Genomic DNA, 27,799 nt, shown 5'->3' with positions numbered 1-27,799 from the left:
GCATCGTGAGACTGTGGATTATTTTCATATTTGACACTAATCTGCATCATTCCTTTGCACAAGATCTAGAAACTTGTTATAGTGAGAGCAAGATCCAGGTCAGGTTTTTTTTTTAAAGAAATGGAAAATATACAACTTTAAATTTGGAACAAGAGAGGGATGAGGAGCGGCACCAACAAATAACCAAATTTATGTTCTGCACTCCGTGACCAGTATTTCCCATTTAAAGAAAGGATTAATATTTCCAGGACAAAAGCCTATAGTATCTAATCTTTTGGGGGAGAATTTTAAATGTGGTACGAAATACTGAAAAAACTTCAAAGAACAACTGATAAAAATGAAAACATATATAAAACTGAGAATCTGAAACAAAAGAGGGATGTAGATAGGCACCAATAAATAACCAAATATATGTTATATATACTGGACCAGTATTTCCTGTTTAAAGAAAGGATTCATAATTTCCATTGCTAATATTTGTAACATATACTATTTTTAGGGATAATTCTATATGTGGTACTAACAACTCGAAACTTTACAGAGCAACTGACAAAAAACTGAAAAATATATAACTGTATTCGTAACAAAAGAGGGATGAGGAGAGGGGCACTAATAAACGAGCATTTTCAATGCAACGGGTCTCGTATTTGCTCGAGTTAGAGCTATTAGCGTTGTAAAGAGAGAAAAAACGCAGTGCGATAGCACCATGTAAAATGCAGCGAGATCGCACTGTGGAAATAAACAGATAAAGTAGTCCGGACACCATGCTGAAAACATCGAGCCTTGTATGTTTTTAGTAGTTTACCGGTGCTGTGTAGGTGGGCTAAACAACGGAAAAGGCATGACGTATGCATGCCTTTCACAAATGAAAGCAAGTGGATTTTAAAAGGCAAGCCCATGAACCTATGAAAGAGACTGACGTGACATGGGCATGGTTGGAAGCCCAAAGAGAGATTACAGAATGGGACGGAGCGCTTTGCGCTCGCCCATAAAAAACAAATGTATGGTTTGTTCACTGGGACCAACATTTCCTATTTAAAGAAAGGATTATTAATTCTCAGCACAAACTCTTCTCACATCCAATATGTTATGCTGTTCTAACAGCTGCCAAACTTCACATAACAACTGATAAACACAGTGTCTAACGATCTGGGATGCAGTATTTCTCATGTTTACTGCATGGTTAAGTGTTTTGCAGTGGACCTAAGATTGTGCGACTGCATCACTGATTCTTAAAAAAAGATTATGTTGATCGTGGTCAGGCTAAAGTATTCTTCAGGCATCGTACTACAATACTTTCTCTTTGCTGTCTGCACTGAAATGTAACCCAAATTTAACAATACAATTTACTCTTCATATTGGTTAGAGTGGGTTTTATGTGTAATACACTGTACTATTTTTTATAGCAAGGTGTTTACTCAAATTTCAGTTCAACCCTTGGCCTAACTTGTATTATATTAATTTTGAAGTCTCAATCTTTGCTTCAAAATCCTACCTTTTCATATTTTTCAGAAATTATTTGCTAATAATCGTTTTTAATCTTTACACTTTTTACTGGCTAGTTTTTCTTTCAGATTTTTTTACTTTACTTTTAATGCTTATTAGCATTTACTCCTCATGAATTCAACTCAAACTTTCGAATCTATCAAATCTTAATTCTACAGTACTGCAACATACATTTTATGTGTTTAGAAAAAAACAACTAAAGACTCTTACTACTGATTAAATTAGGTGTGTCTGCAAATAAGCGTTTGTAGAATAAGCCATCAGCGTTTGTTCCATTTTGATTTAAAACCCGTTTCTGCGTTTTTTCGTAGGTATTAAACATTCTAAAATCTTGGCAATTTCCTCTAGATATTTACCACTTCTATAATTTACACATTTTCATGGCATACTTAATTTCCTCCCCACTTAACAAAAATCCACAAAAAGGCAACTTTTATTTTATAAACATATATATTTTTAAGTTTATATTTAAAGTATTAAATTAAAAAAGGCTTTGTATGGCAAACAAAATACAAGTAAGCAACCTGGCATGTCCTTAGGAACAAGGTAATGTTAGAGAGGTCTAAGTAATATAGGGCCCCCAATGAATAGTTTTTTTGTTCAACAACTCCCCCCCCCCCCCAGCCATTCTAGTGTATTTTAATTCTGAAAGCAATGCTCAATGATATATTTGCAGGCGGCTCCAGTGGGCCTGTGCTACACAGTGGTGATGACAGTCAAACTACATCACTGATGTGTCAATAGGAATTAGAGAGATTAGAGCATCACTGCACATCAAACGTAAGTGCCACTTGGTTTTGGCTCAAAACAAACTCAGATGTGCACATTGAAGATATTTATTCGAAACTTGCAAAACGTTTGAACAATACTGAATAGCCATAGTTTGTGTTGCAATGGCCAGCCCTGCGTCTTGCTTTGTCAGTATAATTTTAACAGTGAAAACGTCAAATATGTATTGACGCAATGTAGAGAACACTGATCCAACACTTTAGTTCATTTAATTGTTAAATGTATACTGTTTATTTGGAGAACGTATTGATAACATCAAGATGCATTTCCATTAATGGTATAATCCAAGTTTCAAATGTTAAAGACGTGCTGGAATACAAAATGAATTAACATACCGGACAGCTGTCAAAATATACATAATTGTCTAGACTTTGAATTTTAAGTGCAAATCCAATGCTTTGGTTTTTAGCAGGGTTCTTCAGGCCTTGTTTCAAAACGGTTGTGTATAATTGCTACCCACAATGCGATGGCCGGTAGCAGACGGACTCGCAGTCTGTGTCTCAGAAGCCACCTGTGAACGCTAAAGACCTGGTAGGAGAAGGGGAGAGCCTCCGCGCATAAGCAAAGACGAAATATCACACACTTGAGCCGAATCAGGTCACCTATAGCCCACGATGCCCTGCCCTCCTTTGTTTTAAGCTCTTATTAATGACCTAGCCTCCAATATGATGCACCCTCATCCTTACGCCCAAGTCCTGCGTTCTAGCTCCACACATTCTTTGGTCTATCAGAAACAGTCCACCAATGACCAGGGCTTGTGGCCAATGGACAACGCAGGTAGAAGCCCACTTTCTGGTGTGTCCAATGACACCTCAGGGCTACTCACCCTTGAACCAAGTGTCCAGTGAAATCCCCATAAAGGGCCATGACTTCAGGTTACCATTTTCCAATCCAAGACCACCTACTGTCGAGCCTTAGGACCAATGGCATCTTTCGATAATAACCCAAGCTCCCTACTGGGGCCCGCCCGAGGGTTGATCCAAGACCACCAACTTGTCGGCCTCAGGACCAGCTGCATCCTCATATCCAACTGTCCACTCAGCTCAACCAGTGGTCATCTCTTTAGACATAGGGGCCCCAGATGTAAGATCCACAGCAACCTCTTAAGATATACACTCCGTTGTGGAGTGACTATGGGCTACCAACAATTACCGTCTCATAAAGGCAGGCTTTCTGGTCCCAGAACATAATGCCTGGACTCCACCTCTGAGGACTGGCGGGTCGAGGGATCACAGCTAAGATCTGTGTGTGTTCTGCAAATCACAGGTTTAAATACCAGCGCATTAGGGCTAATACCAGCACATTTGGTCTGGCCCTTGCCGTCATCCTTCGGAGGTCAAACGTTTAAGTAACACTTGTGTGGGCAAGAGACAACTGGGTTGATTCCATGCAATGCCATAGGAAGATCAAGGTGGCACCTGTAAGGCTTTACTAGGCCATGCAGCTAGTCTGGGCTGAGCAGTTCTGTCCAGGATAGCACCGGCCTACAGAGCAGTCGACAGCCCAGAAGGACTGATCGGACAGCGGTTTGTGTGGGCCGCTGTTTTGGCTCTGTGTGGGCGTCGAGTAGCCCTGCCCATGATCAGATGGGCATTTAGAGCAACCCCACAGTGCCAGATGGGCTGGTCCTATTAGGTCAGTGAGCTGGGCGGTTTTCTAGCTGCATGTGGGCCTGTTTTATGGTGCGGAGAGCTGTTTTTTTATTGTTGATTTCCATGATAGTACCACAAAATTGCCTGCATCAGGCACAAATGCGTGCGGTCTCCAAACGCTTGGCAAAATGGCTACGCAGGGTACGAATTTAAACCTGGCCATATTTACAAATGTGGGACATTTTGTAGCTGATTAGTTAATCGGGACCATTTTTATTTTGGAGCCTGGGCCTGTTTTCTGTCCCAGCCTGGCCCGGTTCCCTACATCTGTGCCCATGTAGACATCACATGGGGAGTTCATGGCTCTGCTCGGGCAGGGAGGCTGGGGCGCAGGGAGCGACCAAGCATGTGTCAGGCACCAGCTGGACCCGGGGAGAGAGGGCAGGACACATCCCTCGAGCTGGTCTCTCCGCTCCCGACAGCTTCCATCTGCTTGTGAAAGGAGGACGCGGAGAAGACGCGCGCAGACCCTCGGGCGCAGGGCTCAGCCGCCCTCTGATGGGGGCAGGTGGGGCCGCGCACTGACAGCGCGAATGGAGGGCACAACCACTTGAAGGCGTGTAGCATCTCTGCCGAGGGCACAGCGTCACCGGGAGGACAGGGCAGCCCGTCATCCTCATGAGGCTGATAAAACGAGCATCAGAGGTTGTTTAGCAATCGCGAGTATTGTCTGAGCACATAAAGCCATTCAGATGGTGACGTTCGCTATATACGTGGGTCTTATTAATATTAGGGCAGGCCGGGCAGATAGGGGTGTAAGTTAGAGACAGAGAGAGATGCAGACAGAATGCCTTAAGTGAGGAAGTGCTCGCATCTTCCTTTAAGAGATATTCTTCGCGTCTTTAAACCCTTTTTTCTCAGTGGGAATACGAGTAAATTCCCTGCAGTTTGCTTTCGGCTTAGACATCCAGAGGAGTAGAGTAATTCTGCAGCACACAAAATCTCGAAAATCTTTATGCACAAAATGAAAAGATGTTATTTTTTCTGTAGGATGATCTCAGTATCCTTATCAGTCCCTCTGTCCCGTACTCGCTGCCGCTCTCTCGGATAAAACTGAAACTATACCCGATCCTGGAGAATCAACCCAGTCCTTAAATCGCATTAGATGAGAAACGTGCACCGTGAAGGCCGCATCTAAAATCTGGCTAAATGGCATTTCTTCGACGTTTAAAGGCTGCTCTCGCAGCTAGGCTGGTGTGAAGTTCCTTTCTTCCTTAAAATGGGTCCAGACTGATGCGAGATGCTTCTGTAAAACCCTCCGTTACTAGGCTCTGCGCTTACATAACACACTCTTAAAATCCCTTTCGCAGGAACTGGCCATCTCCGAGGGCCGCAGGGAGGTTAATGTACATCGAGCCATCGTCTGTGGGTCCAGCGATTCCGGAAAAGAGCATCCCATGGCTGCCAGTCTGCGGCCTGTGCCTGCCTCCCTCCCTCCATGAGAAGGACATGCTTCTATGCTTCTCAGGACACCCTGTGCTTTACAAGGAGCCTGGTGTCCTTTAGAGCTTGTACCCCTAGCAAGAGTGCCATGCCGCATACTCCGGGCCCACTGGAATTATGCGGCACGAGAGCACCGAAGCATACTCGGGGCTTACTGGAAGTATGCAGCAAGAAAGGGCAACTTATGCAGCATAGCGTGGCACATTTTTGACAGTTTTACTTCACTATTTTGTCATTTGACACATGGTAAAGCTGTTTGGCCACGTGGTTCACCTCATTACTACCAGCTTAACAACCAAATACATAAATAAGCAGCTAAAAGAGGAATAGTTAACATTTTGAAAGGCCCTTCCACTGCTCGCCAACACGTTGCTACGTTATTAGCGACTTTTGACCCGTTTGAAATAGAAATGTTAGCTATTTTTTTTTTTTAATTGAAGGTTATGCAGCAGATAATGAGTCATGTGGCAAATCATTGAATATGTGCAAAAAAAAAAATCGCATAATCCACGTGGCCATGTGCATGCCTAGAAAAATACAAACTCTTTGTGATGCTGTAGACCAGTGGTTCCCAATCTTTTGACTTCTGAGGCCCCCCCACTTCATCATTAATGGAACCCAGGGACCCCTACTGAATTATTATGGGAATCTGGGGACTCCCTCCCCATGCGCGTGCACCCTCCCCACCCCCAATCATTACTGGAAGCCGCGCACCCCTTCCTAAACATTGTTGATAATTTGAACCACAAAACAATACAAAAATATACAGAAACAAGCATTACATCAACACATACACAAATGATAATGCATTTTATTAAATTTGCAAATACATAAAAAAAAAAAAATAGGAAGGTTGGAGCTTTTCAAAATTCTGTTGAAGCCACACATCGTCCATACTATATTCTGTTTGATGCATCTGCACTGCTCCCATGAATCAATCTGAGGATACTAAATTAATTTTTAGCCTCCAAATTCAAACTCCTTGAATTTGCAGTACATCTTTAGATTTTCAATAGTGCATTTAGCCACCTTATTTATATACATTTTATCACTATGTTAATACACTAGCTCCTCTCGCCCCAACCCCGGGGCAAGCAGATCTCCCCCATTTAATACCCTACGCCTCGCTCCCTTGTTTTTAATCTCTCATCCCTCTAACACTTGCCCCACCCCTTCGGTACTCCACCCCCTCCGACACTGGGTACTCCCCTCCACTCTCCCAGTGTCTCTCCCTCCTTCTACGGTCTCCGCTTCCCTCCCTTCGTTTGTTCTGTTTCTTGCCTCCCCCCCTCCCCTCCCTTCTAGTTCCCCTAATGGCTGGTGATTTATTTCAGCTCTTATCCTGATTGAAAAGTTTGCATTTTAGATTTGATTTATTGAAATGAAAATGGAGTGACATCACTCGATGCCACTGAGAGACTTAATTCAATCAGACGCCGGTCAAGGTGACCCCGGCCCGGCTCCGCTGTCCGTCCTTGAGCAAGGTGGGCTCCCAGCATGCACCTGGCGGCGCTCCCTTCCCAGCCCAAGGGACCGGCAGCGGGGGGCATGTGGCATAAAGCGGCGGGGCACGGAAGGGGATGGGCAGGCAGCCTTCTTCACATCGACAAGTGAGCAGGCGGCACCAAAGGGGCAGGGCAGACCCTCCTGGCATCCGCGGAGCTGGCAACGTCAGTGCCAGGGGCAGAGAGACACCGAGCAAGGCTGCCAGCGGCCCCCGAACAAGGGGTACCGCAGCCTTCGTGCGGTGGGGTGTTCACAGATCGGCTGCCCCACGCAAGGGGGACAGGCAGGCTCCATCGTGGCATCCGAGCCAGGGCAGGCAGCTTCCATCGCAGCAGCCGGGAGACATGCAGCATCCCTGCCAGACGCAACCACACTAGAAGGTTGACTCGTGTCAGCCAAGTCAGGAGGACAGGCAAGGGCAGACATTCTCCAAGTGGTCTTCGTCTTAACCACCTAAGCTGGGCAAACAGCACCGGAGGGTAGGCAGCCATCATTATTGCCACCAGGGGTTCAGGCAGTATCCTGGCCATAGAGCAGAAGTGCTCCAGTCTGGATAGAGTTTCAGCTTCTTTAATACATACCAGTGGGATGGCCAGCGACTCCAGCCAGAGGGCAAGCAGAAACCCAAGCCAGAGGGACAGGCAGTGATCTCAGCAAGAGGGACAGTCAGTGACCCAAGCCAGAGGGACAGGCTACGAACCCCAAGCCAGAGAGCATGCAGGAATCCAAGCCAGAGGGACAGTCAGCGACTCCAGCCAGAGAGACAGTCAGCGATCCCAAGCCAGAGGGCAAGCAGAAACCCAAGCCAGAGGGACAGCCAGCGATCCCAAGCCAGAGGGCAAGCCGAAACCCAAGCCAGAGGGACAGCCAGCGATCCCAAGCTTGAGGGCAAGCAGAAACCCAAGCCAAAGGGTCAGGCAGCGACCCCAGCCAAAGGGCAAGCAGAAACCCAAGCCAGAGAGCATGCAGGAATCCAAGCCAGAGGGACAGGCAGTGACCCCCAGCCAGAGGGACAGGCAGTGACCCCCAGCCAGAGGGCAAGCAGAAACCCAAGCCAGAGGGACAGCCAGCGACCCCAGCCAGAGGGCAAGCAGAAACCCAAGCCAGAGGGACAGCCAGCGATCCCAAGTCAGAGGGCAAGCAGAAACCCAAGCCAGAGGGACAGGCAGCGACCCCAAGCCAGAGGGCAAGCAGAAACCCAAGCCAGGGGGACAGCCAGCGATCCCAAGCCAGGGGGACAGCCAGCGATCTCAGCCAGAGGGACAGTCAGTGACCCAAGCCAGAGGGACAGTCAGTGACCCAAGCCAGAGGGACAGCCAGCGATCCCAAGCCAGAGGGACAGCAGAAACCCAAGCCAAAGGGACAGCCAGCGATCCTAAGCCAGAGGGCAAGCAGAAACCCAAGCCAGGGGGACAGGCAGCGCCCCCAAGCCAGAGGGCCAGCAGAAACCCAAGCCAGAGGGACAGCCAGCGACCACAAGCCAGAGGGCCAGCAGAAACCCAAGCCAGGGGGACAGCCAGCGATCCCAAGCCAGAGGGACAGTCAGTGACCCAAGCCATAGGGACAGGCAGCGACCCCAAGCCAGAGGGCAAGCAGAAACCCAAGCCAATGGGACAGCCAGCGATCCCAAGCCAGAGGGCAAGCAGGAACCCAAGCCAGAGGGACAGCCAGCGATCCCAAGCCAGAGGGCAAGCAGGAACCCAAGCCAGGGGGACAGCCAGCAATCCCAAGCCAGAGGGCAAGCAGAAACCCAAGCCAGGGGGACAGCCAGCGATCCCAAGCCAGAGGGCAAGCAGGAACCCAAGCCAGGGGGACAGCCAGCGATCCCAAGCCAGAGGGCAAGTAGGAACCCAAGCCAGGGGGACAGCCAGCGATCCCAAGCCAGAGGGCAAGCAGAAACCCAAGCCAGGGGGACAGCCAGCGATACCAAGCCAGAGGGCAAGCAGAAACCCAAGCCAGAAGAACAGGCAGCGACTTCAAGCCAGAGGGCAAGCAGGAACCCAAGCCAGATGCAAAGTTAGTGACCCAAGCCAGAGAGACAGGCAGCGACCCCAGTGAGGGAGTACCGTGCCAGAGAGGGCCCACTAATAATACTCTTCATCCAGGCATAGCATGTTCTTCCCAGTAACTCATGAGCTGCGTCTCCTCTGAACAAGGTCTTATCAGCCCGACTAGATCACCCTTAAACTGAAAGATCTACACTGGCTCTGCCCGCAAGCCCAGATAATCCTCAAAATGAGCTGCATCACTTCCAAGGTCCTCTACACCAGTGAATCCCAACCTTTTTATCGCCGCGGACCGGTAAATGTTTGATAATTTTTCCGTGGCCCGCTTGTTTTGATTTAATAATTTTAATGTAATTGTATTTAAACATGCCTTCAAGATTTGAAGACCTCGGGCGGCCCGGTGTCGACTGATCCGCGGACCGGCACCGGTCCGCGGCCCGGGGTTTGGGGAACACGGCTCTACTCTAACCCCCGACTATCGAGCTAAAAACGAACAATATCTGGGATGAGCGCCTGACCAGGAGCACCCTCATTGAGACATTTAAGACTAAACACCGCAGGAAGGAGAAAACCTTCTCGGCCTATGACCCCAGAAAGTGTAACATCATCAGAACAGCACCAACCCGAGCAGTCCAGGTGAAACGCCTCTTCCCATAGCCTGACCTTTCAGCCTTCCACTAGCACTTCCTCAGCCTCCTACCCACCCCAATGGTTGGTGCCCCCTGTGCAGCGCTCCAAGGCTTCCTTCCGGCTATACTCAAGCTTTAGAAATACCAAGACATACATGCATACAAACAGGATGCACTTATCAGGCTGAGCGCACGTAGCATTTTCGGGCTTTTCTAGGTTACTCTAAGCCTTTTGTGTGCAATCTGAGATAATGCAATGCTTTTAAGCGGACTTCATTTAGTTATATACATTTCTGGACGGTGTGCACTCAAATTCACTAACGGGCCAGCATCCATGGGACCCAGGCTATAAGGAAAATGGGAAACCTTTATTGCAGCGAGCGAGTTCTTCCTCTTAAGTGCGCAAGGACGCTAGAAGGTGAGCGTGCATATTCCTGACATATTAAAAGATTCACATACTTTGAGATAGGCAGCCAATCAGAAGCGAGCAGAGGACGGCCACAAGCGAGAGGAGGGTCGCCATCCCCGGGCTGCAGAGGATCCGCATGTCTGGCACCCAGATCAGGGCGACTCAGAGGGTGCTGGGGCGGCAAGCGTCAGTGTCTGCGGAGAGAGAAATACAGCAGTTAGCAGGCGGCTTCCAGGAGCTTGCACCGTCACTTTATGAAAACACAGCATCTGACACTACACAGTGAATCGAGGCGACTGCTGGAGATAGCCCAAGATGGCGGAGGTCCTGGCACCATGCTGGCCTCCTCTGACGCCAATGCTGGTCTCACAGGACACCTGGCACTGGTCCTGTGTACGGAGGAGGGACCGGAAGGGGCAGACGTGAGGGGGATGCCCAGGTGACGTAGGCACAGGTGACGTAGACAAGGCGCAGAACGCACAGGTGGAAGGGCACAGGCTGTATACAGAGCACAGAGAGAGACAGGCAGAGAGGTCAGACAGGCTGAGGGACCACAGGAGCAACAAACAGGCAAGAAGGGAGAGACACAGGAGGCACGGGTTAAAGGGACAGGCGGGGTGCCGGCCTGTGAGGTACCAGCGTGGGAATGATGCACAGGCAAGGTAGACAGCACAGGAGGAGACAGAAGTAGGAGGGCATGCAGAGACACACTAGGGGGCGATGAGGCGGGCACAGCCAAAGGATCAGAAGGTGGGCACGAGCGGTGGATCATCCCCATTACTGCTCCTTCACTCCGAGCTCTGCGGACACAGGCTGCCCCCTCCCCACACACACAGGCCAGGCAAATCAACTCCTATTCACTTGTATGGTAGGACTGGGCATGCAGGTCGTGTACCCTGGAGCTAAGAATGCCCATCTGCATCACCAGGCTCTGCAGACCTGGGCAAACGCCCGGGCTGGGCTTTAAAGTCTGTCCCGCGGATCTAAGCTTGGTACAGCCGTGATTGATTCCACCTCCCACAGTCTTACTTTGTCCATCATCCACTGCCCAGGTTTCTTCATTAACCCCAGCCCAAATCTGTCCTTCATTCCCAACACCCATTGCTCTGTCCTCAGCCTTGGTGCCTTGCCTCAGCCTTCGTTCCTCCATCATCTGCGGTCCTGATTTCTGCATTATTTTTAGCCCTGATTTCATGTGGTCTAAATGTATTATTCTGTTCCCTGGTACTGTTTGTCCATCACCCTCAGCCCTGATTTTTCCCAGTTTAGGTTTATCTATTCTTCCAACCCAAACTTATCCATCACTTCCGTTGTAAGAAGTCCCCACCTCCCTCAGCCCCGATTTCTCTAGCCCTGTCTTTTCTACTGGCAGCCTGGATCTGTGAATCATCCATGGCTTTGATTTCACCAGGACCTTCATACCTAATGTTTCCATCTACCCCAGCATTGATTCCATGATCGCCCCTCAAACCGGATTTCTCAATCATCCTCAACTCCAGTTTCTCTTTTATGACTCCCACCCCCGATTTGAGTGTTGTGCCTCTTGAAAGCTCGAGAAGATTGAGTTTACATTCTGTATGTAACTAACAATAATACAATTTTATAGTACACTATAAATTGAAGCTATTCAGAAAGTAGAGGTAATGCTAGTTCACAGCATAGTGCACATTTCAACAGGGCTCTCAGAATGTATGAACTGTTAATATATTCAGAAATGCAAGGTTTTAAAACAAATATTTTAAAAATGGAAGGGAATATCTAAGGACTCCGTGCAAGGACGGGGGCAACAGAGGTGAGCTCTGAAGATAATTGGCTATGCTTGGTAAGGTGTGAATGCCCTACACCCTGCACAGAGGTTATGGAAACCTGCGCTGACATGGGCGACGACGACCTCTTTTGCCTCCATGGATTCTTGGTGATGACAGGAACACTCCCTCCGTCTCCGCGTCATGGCCACTCGCCCGGATAAGATGTGACAAGCCTGGCAGAGGAAGAGGCGTCGGGGCGCCCAGCACTTAACACGACTGAGCCGCCTGTCACAGTGAGCAGCACTGATGCTCGCCAGGGTGGAAGTGGCAGTCAGATGTGCCCTGCTTCAGGGTGCCCATGTGAGGCACTGCACGTAGGCTATGGCGCAAGAGGGCAGTCCAGAATGGACCAAGCACCATGCAAGGTGTGCCACTTGGTCACACACACCTGGGTATAGCGGGTTGCGTGCTATGAGTTGAGGCCAGTCCTCAAATGATTGTTTTTTTGGTCAAAGGGCAGTGGTGAATGGCCATGGTACCTGGTGAAAGGTCACTAGGGTATGGCAGAAGGTCATGCATGGAGAAGGGATGGGGGAAAGGTCAAAGAGTTCAGGACCACGGTGCCTGGCCAGAGGTTCATGGTAAAGTTTGCCCTGTGTTGTTGAGGGTGGGTCAGTCATGACACATGGTAAAAGAGGTGCAGGTGTCAAAGCGCTCACAGATAGAGACCCGACACGTGGACAGAGGGCTAAAATGCATAGTCAGTGGATTGTGTGCATTGTCGAATAGCTCTGTATGGTCACAGAGATAGGGGCGCATGGTAGACTGGTGTGGGCCATGGCCAAAGGGTGACAGTGCATTGGAACAGGGTCAGAATGCATGATCAGAAGGTTGGAGTTAGGTGGCTAAAAGAAGAGCATCCATCGTCTGTGGTCAGATAGTCTCATGGCAACTACGGAATGCGGTGGATCAAGCCACGGCTGTCCTCCTAAACAATTCAGATGGCCAAATGACTTTGTTGTGTGGCCAAAGATGCCTGCGGTTCACTCAGTGGTATCTGAAGGTCTTGTAGAATGGTGTGAGGGCCTTACCACAGCTTCTGGAGGTCATGCAGATAACAATGCATCATATAAGGCTCACATCTTGGGTTCAGAAGGACCTACCGGTTGCATTTAGGTTTGCATAAGTCCAACACTTGAACTTGAGGGTCCTGCTACAGAATCCATGGCATTTCTAAGGTTTCATGTCAAGTTTAGTTTGCTGGGTTGGCCAGCGCTCATCTGGGATAGAATACACCACCTCCCAGAATGCCATGCAAAAAAGGAGGTTCCACTACGATTTATTTTGCACTCAGTCAGAAGGCAGAGGAGATCGTGTACTTGGTGCCTCGTGGGATACTTGTAGAAATATAACTATTTTTGTTATTTACTTCATGCAAGCAGGTGAGGCAACTGCTATGAAATACTGGCTTATGATTGTAACTAACTTATCTTCCATTAGCACAGTGAAAATACAAACATCATTTCACTGGCTCCACTCGGGAGAATGTAAGAGTAGGAAGATTGGAGGGACACTGCCACTCAACCAGCACAGCTCCATTAGCCTTACAGGTGGCACCCAACAAGAACACTCAACACCCATTCATTAATCTACCAAATGAAAAAGCACCCAATGGCGCACGCCAGCAGATCACAATAAATGCACCAATGCCACACTACCAAACTCCCAGTATATTGTAAAATGACAGAGATGACAGCGTACTGCTGATAACGCCACAAGACAGAAACACCATCTCCAGTACAACCTTCTACACGATACAGCACTGAGCCCCTATCTCGGCACCAACAACGCATCGGATGTACCAACATCACAATCAAAACAGCAGCAGACTATTCCTAGAGCAGTGTGTCGAACGTCAGCTACAACATGAAGACCAACCCACGCTTGCATGCAACCATCACAATACATGGCAACCTGCTGGGGCCCAACGGCACCAAATGCAAACACAATGGTTCAATACCAATACCACAATTACAACAAAAATAAAATGATACAAAAGTGTACACTGCAGCAATCATAAAAGAAAACAACAACCCCAAACTACACCCAACGCAACACAACAGCATGTAAAATGCTCGAACACTCAATGCACAGCAGACTCAATGACCAGCTGCTAACCTGCAAGACTGAATAAAATCCTGAGTAACTGCACTCTACACAGGTCACAGCACCATTGGACTACATGCCAGTTGCTTAACCTAGCACAGCATTTGTCATTTGTGCACTGAACAATTACTGCCAGAAAACTTCCATCACTATTGGTGGTAGGCCATTCTAAGCCGCTGGGTAAAATATTAAGAGAAGCAGCGCTCTGCTAACCTGCTGCGCCCGGTCGCATGCGCAGTGATGTAATCAAGGATGTCATTTCACATGTCACATGGATATCACTGAACCTGTCATGAGTGTTGTAATAAGTGAGGGTATAAGCAGTGAATGGTGGGGTGCAAGTTATAGTTACTTGATTTAACTATCACTGGTGAATTTCAGTGTTTTTTTGGTATAAAATGTTACGTATTAGCTGACATTTGAGATACCTATAATATTGCTTTAACCTTTGCTTTTTCAGTGAATTTCATAGATTTTTTAAAATCTAAAGTAAAATATTATAACCATACCTAGTTATAATGTCACATTGACCTTTTTTCCACCAGTACATTTCTATGGATTTTTTTTATCACAGTAATATTTTATTACCATACCCAACCATGCCATGCCAAGGTATTTCCTGTCTGTACTCCTCACACACAGACACCCCTCCCCTCCTCACACGGCTCTGAAAGATTGCAGGCACACCGTTATTTATAGCAGTGTTGCAGGAGTTTTTACACCATATAATTCCCTTGGCTGAAAAAGTCGAATGATTGCATCAATCACACGTGTTGTGGAAAGTCACAGGGGTTATAAATGCTTTTCTCAGTGTGTACAGGTGATGTATCCAACAAGCATCCCGGGGGAACGTGGGATGGATGGAGACGATCGGAAGTGGCAGAAATGGAAGCGGACGCGGTTGTGGGACGGAAACTCCGCCTCCCGCAGCAGGTGGCAAGACTGATTCAAGGCAGCCATTACTGCAGGTTCGGTGCAGCCAGGGACGGGGTGCACGGACCAGATGCCGACATGATACATTCTACACAGCTTCTTACGTATTACGTAAAGCACGTCGACCGTGCGTGGCCCGACAAAGGGGAAATGCTGCCAGCCCTTCATTATAGTTCATACTGCTTTATTTTATTCAGTTATTTTTTGGAGGAAAGGCGTTCACAGGTCGAAGCAATTGATAAACCCAGAAGAGCAGTCTGGTTGGAGCAAAGCATTACAAAAATACTGAGAGACTGGGGATGAGCAATAATGGCAACACCCTCCCTTAAGACGAAAGTCAGAAACGCTTTTCCCATTTAAAGACCAGGAGGCTTAGCACAACAGGAAGGGTTTTCGCTCAGAGAATATCAATACGTATGTCTAAAGTGCGGAGCTAGTCAAAAAGAAAGAGTTTCCCTGCGCTAAACATGAAAGACGGGGACAACAAAAACCTTAAAAACAACCAGACTTTCAACAATTTTCGAAACTCCAACAATGACGAGCTGCTACGAACTTTCCAAAGAAGAGAATTCCATAAAGTCAGACCCAAAAGAGAAACAGACCAGCCCCCCTCTTAACGTGTTGATGGCGGGGCACAGAGGCAAGACGGATATCACGAGCGAAGGTTAGGTGAGGGGGGGAGTGATGCATCAACACCTTAAGATATAATGCACCAGTCCCATGCAAAGCCTTATACATAGAGCACTGTGATGGGGAGTGCATGTGCATCTCCACCATAGACCAGTGCCGATGGTGAGGGTATCAAATAACAGAAGGCTGTCCAGGCTCATGGCAAAGCAAACGGGCTGCAGAGTTTTGCACCAAATGAAGCCTTTTCAGGACTGATTTCAGGCGCACCCAGATGAAGCACATTGCCGCAGTCCAGCCCAGATGTCATCAAGACTTGGATGCATGCAACGGAAGGAGCCAGAGATTTTTCTTGAGGCAATGAAGTAGCCAGAAACAGTGGGTACCACTTTTGAAAATGTGAATATCCACAACGAGCTTATGATGCAGCCACCTACCCAAGCTTTTTGCAGCCTCTCAAGGGACGGGTAGCAGATCCAGGTCAGCCGGACACCAATGCAAACCCCAAAGCTGTGGTTGGTTTCCAGCTATCAGTACCTCAGTTTTGTCTCCATTTGGCCTAAGAGAATTAAGCCTCATCCAACCAGCTACCTTAGACAGAGTTGAAGATTGCCAGTCCCATCCTCTTTATCATCGCTAAGCATGACAATGGTCTGTGCATCATTCACCTGCATAAAGATAGTTAAGCCATAGCTCTCAACTAGATCTGCGAGAGGCCTGACGTGCATATTGAACAATGCCAGGCTTAATGAAGACCCCTGCGGAACCCTGCAAGGCAGGTGGAAGATGAAGGGCTTGTGGCTTACAAGAGACATTTCAAGGTAGTCTTCACTTACACGTTTTAAAATTATTGGAAAACTTGAAGTAACAAACAAAAGTCCTAAAGTGACATATAAAATGCAAACCACCTGCAGCCATGTAAAAGGCCCCGTGTCTTGTGGGTCTACTGACACGATAAACACTGACAGACCCAACAGATATATTCGTGGGCCACTCTGATGAGGCCGAAGGAGAGAGGGCCTATGGTGTGCAATATATGAAAGCTATGTGCAGGCATTGCTAGATTTGTCATCGTCTCTGCTGTGCTGCACGAGGCAGCAATAATCATCTGTTACTTGTATATCGCATTTATCCAAAGCGCTTTATGTATACCATTTGTTTCTATGCAATAACTATCCAATTGAAATTGGTGTTCGTTTTACTGGCCTCGGAAGGATGAAGGGCTGAGTCAATGTTCGTATAAATCAGGAAACAGAACATCATAAATAAATACGCTTATAAACAGAAAACATTACTTACCTGCAACACTCCTTTCGGAGTTTGGGATTATTCCAGATTGATATGCTGTGCGTCCTCCTGTCATCTAATATGGGAAAAAGACTTTCAATTTGCATGTCTGAGGTTTTGGGGGTTTTCACCACAGGCAGAGTCCGTGTGACTCACAACGCGCGGCCGACCCGTACACCACAATGCCTTACACTTGCCAATTATTTTTTTTCCTGCCACTGGGAGTGGTTGTGAAAATATACGTATAATTAAATGAGACGTCTACAAACAGACACACTCTAAAGTCAGTGGTAATGACAGGGACGGAGACTGAAAAAAGTCAGCGAGGTCGGTTGTGTGTTGACTGTGAAAAGCGCTGTGGGTTAAAGGCAAATCATGTTTGTGATTGCTTGCGATTGTTTAGGGGACTCCTTTTAAAGACCAGCCTTGTAAGGAGGTTGTGCGTTTAACACAGAAGCAGCAGAACAATGATTTTTTGGGTAACTGTGCCAAAAGTATTTTCTAACTTTACCATTGCAAGTTGTTTTGAAAGACTGATCATATATTGCACAAAACAGAGACACAACTGAAGACTAAATGGAGTCTCGGGCGCTGCACACACCAGCCCCCCTGCCAGTGTGGTCTGCCCCTGCTGCCAGTGTCAGTCAGCTGCTTCTTGGTGTATCAAAGTACTTCCCTACAATGGTTCCAGAATCGGTACTCCCAGTAAGTGCTCCACAAGATGTCAAGAAACTAACTATCCCACCCAGTCACTCACTCAGAGGCTCCCCCTTGCCTCGTCTCTTACCTCTCCATCCAAGTCAGCTGCTGTCTGCACGCCTGTATTTAGTACTGGATCCCAGAGTGTGCACGGGGGGGGGGGGAGACGGGGGGGGGGGGGCACACACCAATAAGTGACACGCAGGATGGGTAGGAAAACTCGCCGACGGGCTTTGGTTACATTACCAAAAGGTGCAAACTTTCCAACCCTGAAACTTGTTTTAACCGGACCTAATCTCGAGGCACCTACTGGCATTTAAATGAGATTCAGACAAAGCAATTAACTCCGCAGATAAAGGCAATAACACCCAGATCGTATCCGCATGGTATCACGTGGTTGATGTTCGTTGGCATGCAAAAGGGGATGCCACCCTCCTTTCATAGGGCACGGGGATACTCATGGATTATGAAATAGACAATCTAGATTGTGATTTTTGAAAGGAAAAAGAGTATTCATTCTAAAATACATCTAAACTGGATACTGCGAATTGCGTTTCAGACTAAACAATTCCCAAAGGCGCTCTTATTCATAAATAGATTTGCAGATACATACGTTAACCATTACATGCATGGAACACGTCCTTATATTGGAAAATTAAAGAACTGTTGCGTGGTGTTGGCAGAACGGAAGGAGTTTTAATTTTTTTCTTCACTTTGTATCTTGTAAAAACTGTCGAGGGTCACGTTGGCGAAGGATTTGAATTGTCAATCTTTTCCCAAAGACAATGTACAGATTTTGTGCGCATTCTCGGTGCACATTATGAACTTCAAGCAATAACTCTTTGTGAAGCCATTTAATACAAAAAACGAAAAGGTTCACCAACTCTGTGTACTTCATCCATCTGCAAAGCTTGATTACTAAGAACAGGTTAAAACATACGGAACTCGATTTTTGCAGGACAAAAACTTGACAAACGTTGTTGCTTGAAGTCTTTTCGTACACAATACAAAAGATGCTTTGTATAAGCAAAACTCAGGACATGATAAACAGGGTGAAGGGCAAAACCTTAATGCCAAAGTAGCCTAGTTCCCTTGGGAGGTAAATTTGCACACCCAATGTCTGACAACCTTCCTTCTTGGGTAGGAATGGAAGAGGGGGAGTCAGGAAATTGAGACTTCCGGCCCCACTACTTAGGATCTCAATTCAGGGCAAAGGCGCTTCATTTCTCTGGTGGGTGCTTCAGTATTGGGGGGCGCAATAGTGTTTATCAATGGCAGAGGGCAGGATCAAAGTTCTACACCTGTAGGTGAAGGCCAGTAGCACAGTGACAATTCATTTCACCCAGTGCGTTCTGCATCCCAAGCACTCCTCGTCAGAGCAGAAGCGCCCTCCCAGAACACAGGCGCTGGAGGTACAGATGGTCCGGAAGCATTAAAAAGCCTTTTTTGATAGAATGGGGAATCGTAAATAGCAAGCAGGGAGAATCCAGCTCACCAAGCATAGATTGCAGAAGGTTAATTATTATAAACTTGACAGATAATCTAACTTGTGACAACAAGGAGCTGCCAAGAGGGAGTCCTATGGCAAGGGGATTGTTGAATCTATCTTTCCATCGGTGTGCATTTAACTATTCAGACAGCACACGTAGGTGCTTGAAGTAATCCAAGAGAAGGAGTATGAAAAGGAAGAAAGAAAATTAAGGAACATATCAGAATTTGGGAGAAAATATGGTCTACTTGACAAGTTGCTGAACTTGGAGCCCGCAACCTGGCTTGTAACCCTTTCTTAGATATTTGATCAAAAACCGTATCTTTTTGGTGAAGTCACTTATTCACTGTTTTAAGGTGATCATTTTAAGTGTAGAGTAAACACATGTAATGCATTTTTTTATGTCCCACTTGACAACACCACTGATGTGCAGTACACCCCATGCCTTCAGCTAAGTTGCTACAAGCCGACAACCTTGGTGGAATGGGAGAGGTTTTTTTTTTTTTTTTTTAACAAACACTCTACTACTAGGCACAATCTGTTTAAAGGTGGGAATTTCTGTGTGAAATAAGAAACCAGGGGTACCCTGAAAAGGGCCTGACCTAAGGGAGTGTCAGGGATAGACGACGGGCCAACCAGAAACCTACAAACAGAAATGTCTCACCCAGTGATGCAAAGACGTCCACCAGGTGCAACATTAGACCTCCCGAGCACTTGGGTAGCATTACTGGGGGGGACTGGCATAGCCGAGTTACAAATATTTTTCCAGATCTAGTACCATAGACATACGTTTTCTAATAAACTGCTAAGAATTTAAATTCAACTGTTTCTTACAACTCTTTATTGGTTTCTAAATGAGGTCCACTGGTTTCATATCTAACAGAAGAACATGTAGCCGAACAGAATATTTGTTTTTGGTCATTTCCTCTTCCTTCGAGGTCCTGAAGTGTATGCTTCCCACTGGAAACTACTGATCACCAACACCAGATATGTATATAGTTATTCTAGCCGCTGTCACCAGCTAACGTTTAAAGCACACTTTGTGCTCAGCACGCTTACGGATACCAGGACATGATATGCAGCTTCTCTACATGTCTCTGTGGACTACAAAGACCCTCACACATGACATTCAACCATGCATGGTCCTTCCTGCAGCCCAGCAGAGAAGATACATAAAAACACTGCCACGCGACAAGAGGAGTGGCTGAACCTAGCTTCAGGAATAGCAGGAATGTTACAGCTGCATATATTATAAGCCCATTGCAAGGAGACACCTGGAATGTGTACCAGGGCAGGCATTAAAGCGGATTGGCTGACTACAGTCTTTGTAACCTTCATCATGTTGTGTTTATTCTCCAGGCGTAGCCTTTTCTGATGTGAAGCTGTACGCTCTCCCCACTGGCTAGGTTTGGAGGATAGGATCCTGCTAGATACCGCAACAGAGGGAGAGAGGTTGTGGGGACGAGAAGAAGCTCACACGAGTTAAGCGTTTTGGCCTATGATGGTGTATTGTATACTTAACAAAGTGGACATCTTTGTTCATCCTGTTGAACATATCCTTCACGTGGGTACTTCCGCGGTTTCCGAAGGGGCAGGTGTGCTGGTCCTGGGCTGATGGGGCAACAAAGGCAAAAAGAACAGTGATGGACGGAATGTAGACCAAATCAAACATTCAACCCCAGTCACAGTTCTGGGTTTAATCCTTCAGCTTTTTTGCTAACCACGCCATTCCAGTTTAGACCCAGCCATATGCAAATCAATCTTGACCCTGTTCCCCAGGATGCTTGTTTCCGGTCCAGGGAGGACCTTGCTTAGCAGTTCATGCTGGATTGTTCCCATGAGGAACAGGGTCAAGGCTGATTTGCATATGGTTAGGTCCAAACTGGGGTGGCGTGGTGAGCAAAAAAACAGTGGATTAAACCCAGATCTTTCTGACTGGGGGTGAATGTTTGCATTGTTCAGAATTCCGTCCATCATCTGTTCTTTTTGCATTTGTCGCCCCAAGTGGGAAGGGTATGCCGGACGTGGTTCCCAGGCTCACTGCGCCACTGGATTTAACCTAGCCTAGCTGATGAAGGGTGATACCCTAAAACCGGTCCTAGAATGCTTGTTTCCGGTCCAGGGAGGACCTGGCTTGACAGTTCAGGCTGGACTGATCCCATGAGGAACAGGGTCAAGACTGATTTATATATGGCTGTCTCCAAACTGGGGTGGCGTGGTGAGCAAAAACAACAATGGATTAAACGCAGATCTTCCTGACTGGGGGTGAATGTTTGCATTATTCAGCATTCCGTCCATCATCTGTTCTTTTTGCATTTGTCGGCCCAAGTGGGAAGGGTATGACCAGATGTGGGTCCAGTGCTCACTGAGCCACTGAATTCAAGCTAGCCTAGCTGATGAAGGGTGATACCCTGAATCTGGTCCTAGGATTCTTGTTTCCGGTCTATGAAGGACCTGGCTTGGCAGTTCGGGCTGAACTGATCCCATGAGGAACAGGGTCAAGAGTGATTTGCATATAGCTGTGTCCAAACTGGGGTGGTGTGGTGAACAAAAAAAACAATGGATTAAACCCATATCTGGGGGTGAATGTTTGCATTGTGCAGCATTCCATCCATCATCTGTTCTCCTGGGCTGATGGCCACCTTTAGCTGGGGGCTGCTTCTGCTCTACCGGCAACCACACTCAAAGATGGAAGCCCTTCAGGTCAGAGTCCAGAGGGACAGAACATTCAACCCAGCTTGGTCCCACCCTGGAGAATCAAGTGAGTAGCTCCAAAAGCTACTCTTGGCACTCAGTCAGGTGATTGTGTGTACAACCTGTGCGTATGGGGGATTCAGCGGGCACCCAAAAGTCCAGTAAAGAAGGCCCACTCCTACTGTAGCCCGCCACTGGCCAGGTAGTGTCCTCCTAAGCGGTCAAGGAGATTACTGCCTTTGCACTGAACAAAGGGTCACATTTCAACAAGCCCAAGCCTGGAGCTCGGTTCATAAGCACGTGTAGCTGGCACCTGAGTGGTCCTGGAAGGTCACGTATGGGGGGGGGTTCCAAATGGATAACGAAAAATCTGGTAGAAGGACTGACACAGACAGCTCCAGACTCCACCTTTACACACAGTTGTAGGCAGTCTTTCTACCCTGAGACCCTCCCCCCATGCAACCTTTCTACACCGCCCCGTCTCTCCCCAGACACAGGTCACCACCCCCTGATAACACCCTCGTGCCCCTCGCCATCCCCACCAGACTTGCAGTTTGCCCCCTGCTCCTGGCAGAGCCTTATTTCATGATTTCATGGTCTGCGGTTCATGTCACACGAGCATGTTCAAGGTAATGAGTGCTTCTGGCGGTGACGGTGACACTGTGAGAGGTGCTGGTGACTCGTGACAATCAGTGAGGAGCGAAGCGCTCGACTCTCAGGGCGCTGGGCCCAGGGGTCCCTGGACGGTTCGCTTTCGTAGACCCCAAACAGCCAAACCTCTGGCACAAGCCCCCGCCCGTCCCCCGGCATCAATCTCCGTCCCACTGTCGCTGCGACCCTCCTGTAACACGGTCGCCTCCTCGCTGTTCTGATTTTAAAGCGCCACAAAGCCCACCGCGCCTAGAAGCAGCGCACAAACGTGCTTTAACGCCGCCCCGTGGCACCGCTTGTACCAAGTATTATTAGATCCGTCGCCATGACAAAGCCTCTATGTAAAGCCACTGCCGCGGAGACAGAGAGACTCTGTCTATTCTAAGACGGTGACAGCGGCTGGAGCTGTGCGGAGGGAGCGCAGGGGTGTGTCTGCTGGAGAGAAGGAGGCATCCAGAGGAGCCCTGGCCCCTGCGATACCTCTCATGGGGAGCCTGCGGATAACCACAACTAACCACCTCCTCGGACCCTGCAATCAGTAACCACTCCTAACCGGAGCTCCTGGCAAGGTTAACATCACCTGAGATCAACGGGCTGGCAACAGTAACCTGACAGAAGCGACTGGGCCTCCAGTGACCCAGCTCAGAGTAAAGAACAGACAAAGTTATCACGCTGAAGGCAAGAGACCGGGGGCATCACCCCCCCACGCCCCCAGCTGCCGCGGCTGTGCCCCAGCTCAGTGTGATGGCAAGATGTACGCTATCATCACCCTAAAACTAGGAGGATGGGACCAGTAACTGAACAGCAGACAATGAGTCTTCAGTGTCCCTATTCAGTGTGAGGACACAACTTAAGTCATCATATCCATAAAGGTACCAGGATGGTAACGTCACCTATGACTCCTACCACCCACCACCCTAAAAGGCAAAAGTGGCTGCAAGCTTCACCCAAAGACAAGCAAGGTGGGTCATCACCTGCTCCACCCAAGGACAGACCAAGACTAGGGAAGCTAATTCCGTGGATTACACTGTACTAACACTACACTAGTGTTTCACCTGGCCATGGCTAAGTCACCAATAGCAACACTTGAGGAGAAGAAGATACTGTTATAGTCACCCTAAGCCTATCAGGCTCACTGGCCACTCCAGCTTGGAAAGGGCTTTGTTTATCAGTGCAACACCATTCAACGGACCCGGCTGCCGGCTCTTTTTAATGTTTAGGGAAGCCATTGGCCGAACTCACTTACATTACTGGGCTTCACTTCGTGTATGCCCAAGAACATCGTATCTTTCTGCTGGAGGATTCGATCAACCCCTTGGAGTCAGCCGCAATCGTGCCTTGATGCCATTTCTCATTGGGTATGACGGGATGTTCTCAATTTGATTGGGACCAGGCTTAGTGTCCTCATTTGCTGCAGTAGATGCGCCTGGATTGCTGAGTTCTAGCATCAGGAACTGGGTGCACACCCCGCACCTTTCTCTGTGGTAAGGAAAATGAGAATGATAACTGAGGGTGGGCTGCTTTACCTTCCTAGGTGACTGCCACTGTAAAATCTTGCCCTTGGCAACTCTGACGTCTGTCTTGGGGTTTGCGTTTCTTTCCTGACACCATTAGCATCCTCCGAAAAGGGTCTTAGTAATGTCCTTAGGGAGGCCCTACTCTGTGGTCTCTGTCAGGGGTTCCGCAGGTACACTCGTTGATGCATTTCTCTGCTTCTGGTTCTCCTTCAGCCATTACATTCTTTTTGACTGTCTCTTACATACTCTTGGGTTACCAATGAGCTCCAAATCACTGGGACTAACCTTTTCCAGTTTTGGCCTTCTGGTTTACAAGTCATAGTTTACAGTTGTGTTGTTCCCACTGGCTCAATTAGAATTACCTTGGTTTAAGAGTCGCATAATGGACGGATATGTTACATGAAAGCCTAATACTAGAAAGAAAGTGGGCCAGTGACTTGGAGCTATCTAGTAGTACTACCCTATCCCGATCACGTCATCCAGCCGTAAGCTTGTGAGGAATTCCTCCAGTTTCCCAATGATGATGCCATCTCTGCTGGCGATCCCAATCGGAGTCTCCATGCCACCCAACCCCAACTCCCACAATGCTCTTCGGCCTCGCAGGTGGTCTGACAATTACGTGTTCTCCAAAAGGCAGGGGTAATATCGTCAGGAGTAGAGGGATAGGTCCTGGATCCACGAAGATGGGGCTCTAATGGAGGCAGGCTGTCTACATGGCAGGTTCCGGAGATGTGCGCAAGATACAGAAGCCCGGATTGTGTGTTCTTATTGACTAGATGCGCGCGAGAGATGGTGCACACATTAAATATTTACAAGTGCTCTGCAGCGAGGAGGTCCAGGAGGAGTCATCGCGGCGGCCTGGATGGCTCGGCTCACTTAGACCGGAAGGTGTAGGCCGGTAAGCGAGGGCTGGGCTGTTAATGAGAGCCTTTACCGGAAGCTTTCCGACCAGGAGTGTCTGCTCCGACCTTCTACTTAAGTTAGTAATGGATTTGTCCATCAATGGAGGTCTAGGGTCAGATGAGAACCATGGCATTGATTCTCAGAAACCCGAACCTGAATCCACTGTAGACAAGACACTCATGATAACAGTCCATGTGCTAGCACAGCATGCACCATGTCATCCCGGCACCAAGCAGTCACACCATTTATGTCAACCATAGATAGCCTACCAAGCAAGCACACCGCCCGTGAGCCATAAAAAGCCTACAAGCGAGCACACTGCCCAGGTCCACTACAGAGAGTTACTGAAAGAACACATCATCCAAGTGAATCATAGGTAGCCTACAATGATCACACCGTCGAGGTTCACCACAGAGAGCCAACAAAAGAACACACCATCCATGCAAACCATCGGAAGCCTACAAGCGAGCGCACCGTCCAGGTCCACTACAGAGAGTTACCAAAAGAACACACCGTCCGTGCAAACCATAGGTAGCTTACAAGGGAGAGCACTGTCCAGGTCCACTACTGAGAGCCAACAAAAGAACACACCGCATAGGCAGCCTACAAAAGAGAACACCACTTACGAGAACCTTAAATAACTACAAATGAGAACATAAATATCGGAAATTGTAGTTAGCCTATAAATGCAGTGTGAATTGCACACAGTCTAAGGACCACTAAAGCAACCATCTGAAGTGCAAATAGCCTAGGAATTACTGCACGGCCCATGTGAGCTCTAGGTAGCCTAGGGATCAACTGGTTGTCTAAAAGCCAGGAAACTGTTCATGTGAACCTTTGACAGCTTACAAAAGAGCACACCATCCGTGGGCATTGCAAGCTTGTGAACCGGCAGGCTGTAAGCGTGCATCAAGGATCACCTAGGGCCAAGCACACTGCTTGTGTCAACTTTATGTAACCAAAAAAAAGTGCCAGCCCTATGTCATGTGAATGGCAACCAGGTGAGCACACAGTCAACACTGAAAGGGTGGCTCTCAGATGTACACATTGTCCATATGTATATAGATATTCTATGAATGAGTGCATCGCCCATGGAAACTCATAAAGAGATTTCAAATCCTTGGACATCACTCATAGCTCGCTAATTAACACAGTGCGACACTCGCCACAGATAGCCGAGAAAACTGCCATGCACCAAAAGCCTACCAACATTGCATAACACCAGTCAGCCCGTCTACAGTTTAAGAACCATTGCGCTGCCAATGTATCCCAAGGCTGTCTACAAAAGAGGACACCATTCATATGCAATGAGAGCCTACAAACAGGGGCACAAGTGCACTGTCTGTGAGCCCCTTGATAGTTAAAAATCACTGGTCGGACCATATTCACTGAGGATTGTCTGCAAATGAGCACACCATTCACATGCAATGAGTCTACCATCATGCACGCTGTCGGTAAGCCTGTAAATGGCCTAGGAACCATTGCCTGGCCTATGTATACCAAGGACTGCCTACACATGAGGACCCCATCCATATTCAATGAGTCTGTCAACATGCACACCCATCAGTAAGCCCTTAGATAGTTTACGAACCAATGCATGGCCCATGTGTACCAAGGACCTCCTACAAAGGAGGACACCATCCATATTCAATGAGAGACTATCAACATGCACACCCGTCACTAGCCCCGTAGATAGACTACGAACCAAAGCATGGTCCTTGTATATCAAGGACCTCCTATAAAGGAGAACACCATCCATATTCAATGAGAGTCTATCAACATGCACACCCCTCTCTAACCCTGTAGACAGACTACGAACCAATGCATGGCCCATGTATATCAAGCACCTCCTACAAAATAGAACATCATCCATATTCAATGAGAGACTACCAACATGCACACCCATCAATAAGTTTGTAGGTAGCATACGAACCAATGCATGGCTCATGTATAGCAAAGACTGCCTACAAAGGACACCATCCATATTAAATAAGAGTCTACCAACATGCACACCAGTCAGTAAGCCTGTAGATAATCTATGAACCAATTCATGGCCCATGTATTCCAGGGGCCGCATATTAATGAGGACACCATCCATATTAATGAGAGTCTAGCATCATGCACACCAGTCAGTAAGCCCGTAGATAGTCTATGAACCAAGGCATGGCTCATGTATACCAAGGACCTCCTACAAAGGAGGGCACCATCCATATTCAACGAGAGTTTATCCACAAGCACACCCGTCACTAGCCTCGTATATAGACTACGAACCAATGCATGGCCCATGTATACCATATACCAAGGACCTCATAATAAAAGGAGGACACCATCCATATTAAATAAGAGTCTACCAACATGCACACCAGTCAGTAAGCCCGTATATAGTCTACGAACCAAGGCATGGCCCATGTATTCCAGGGGCCATATATCAATGAGGACACCATCCATATTAATGAGAGTCTAGCAGCATGCACACCAGTCAGTAAGCCCATAAATAGTCTATGAACCAAGGCATGGCCCACGTATACCAAGGACCTCCTACAAAGGAGGGCACCATCCATATTCAATGAGAGTTTATCCACATGCACACCCATCACTAGCCTCGTATATAGACTACAAACCAATGCATGGCCCATGTATACCATATACCAAGGACCTCATAATACAAGAGGACACCATCCATATTCAATGGGAGTCTTATCAACATGCTCACCCCTCACTAACTCCGTAGAGAGACTTCGAACCAATGCATGGCCCATGTATATCAAGGACATCCTACAAAGGACACCATCCATATTAAATGAGTCTACCAACATGCACACCCTTCGGTAAGTCCGTAGGTAGCCTACGAACCAATGCATGGCTCATGTATACCAAGGACCCCCTACAAAGGAGGACACCATCCATATTAAGTGAGAGTCTACCAACATGTACACCCGTCAGTAAGCCAGTAGATGGTCTATGATCCAAGGCATTGGCTCATGTACTCCATGCACTGCCTATAAATAAGAACATATTGAATGGCCACTGCTCCCCCTTCAAACAGCACTCTGTACTTGTGCACTGCAAAGCACATGGACACCAAGACTCTGAAACACACAGAAACTGCACCAGGGAGCACAGTAAACCCCACATCACTTAACAC

General features: G+C 47.7%; 1 protein-coding gene across 7 annotated transcripts in view; it reads right to left on the bottom strand.

The window, feature by feature from the left end:
* The window catches only part of PTPRS (protein tyrosine phosphatase receptor type S), a 542,831-nt gene that overhangs the window by 333,368 nt on the left and 181,664 nt on the right, over positions 1-27,799 (bottom strand). For all 7 annotated transcript variants that reach the window (XM_069215972.1, XM_069215973.1, XM_069215971.1 and 4 more), the window contains exon 2: positions 9,991-10,134. In XM_069215972.1, coding sequence (XP_069072073.1) covers positions 9,991-10,078 — 88 coding nt within the window. In that variant the 5' untranslated portion in view covers positions 10,079-10,134. The remainder of the gene's footprint in view (positions 1-9,990; positions 10,135-27,799) is intronic.

This window comes from Pleurodeles waltl, chromosome 12 (assembly GCF_031143425.1).
Source record: "Pleurodeles waltl isolate 20211129_DDA chromosome 12, aPleWal1.hap1.20221129, whole genome shotgun sequence".
In the NCBI taxonomy this organism is placed as follows: domain Eukaryota; kingdom Metazoa; phylum Chordata; class Amphibia; order Caudata; family Salamandridae; genus Pleurodeles; species Pleurodeles waltl.
This window is presented reverse-complemented; position numbering and strand designations above follow the sequence as displayed.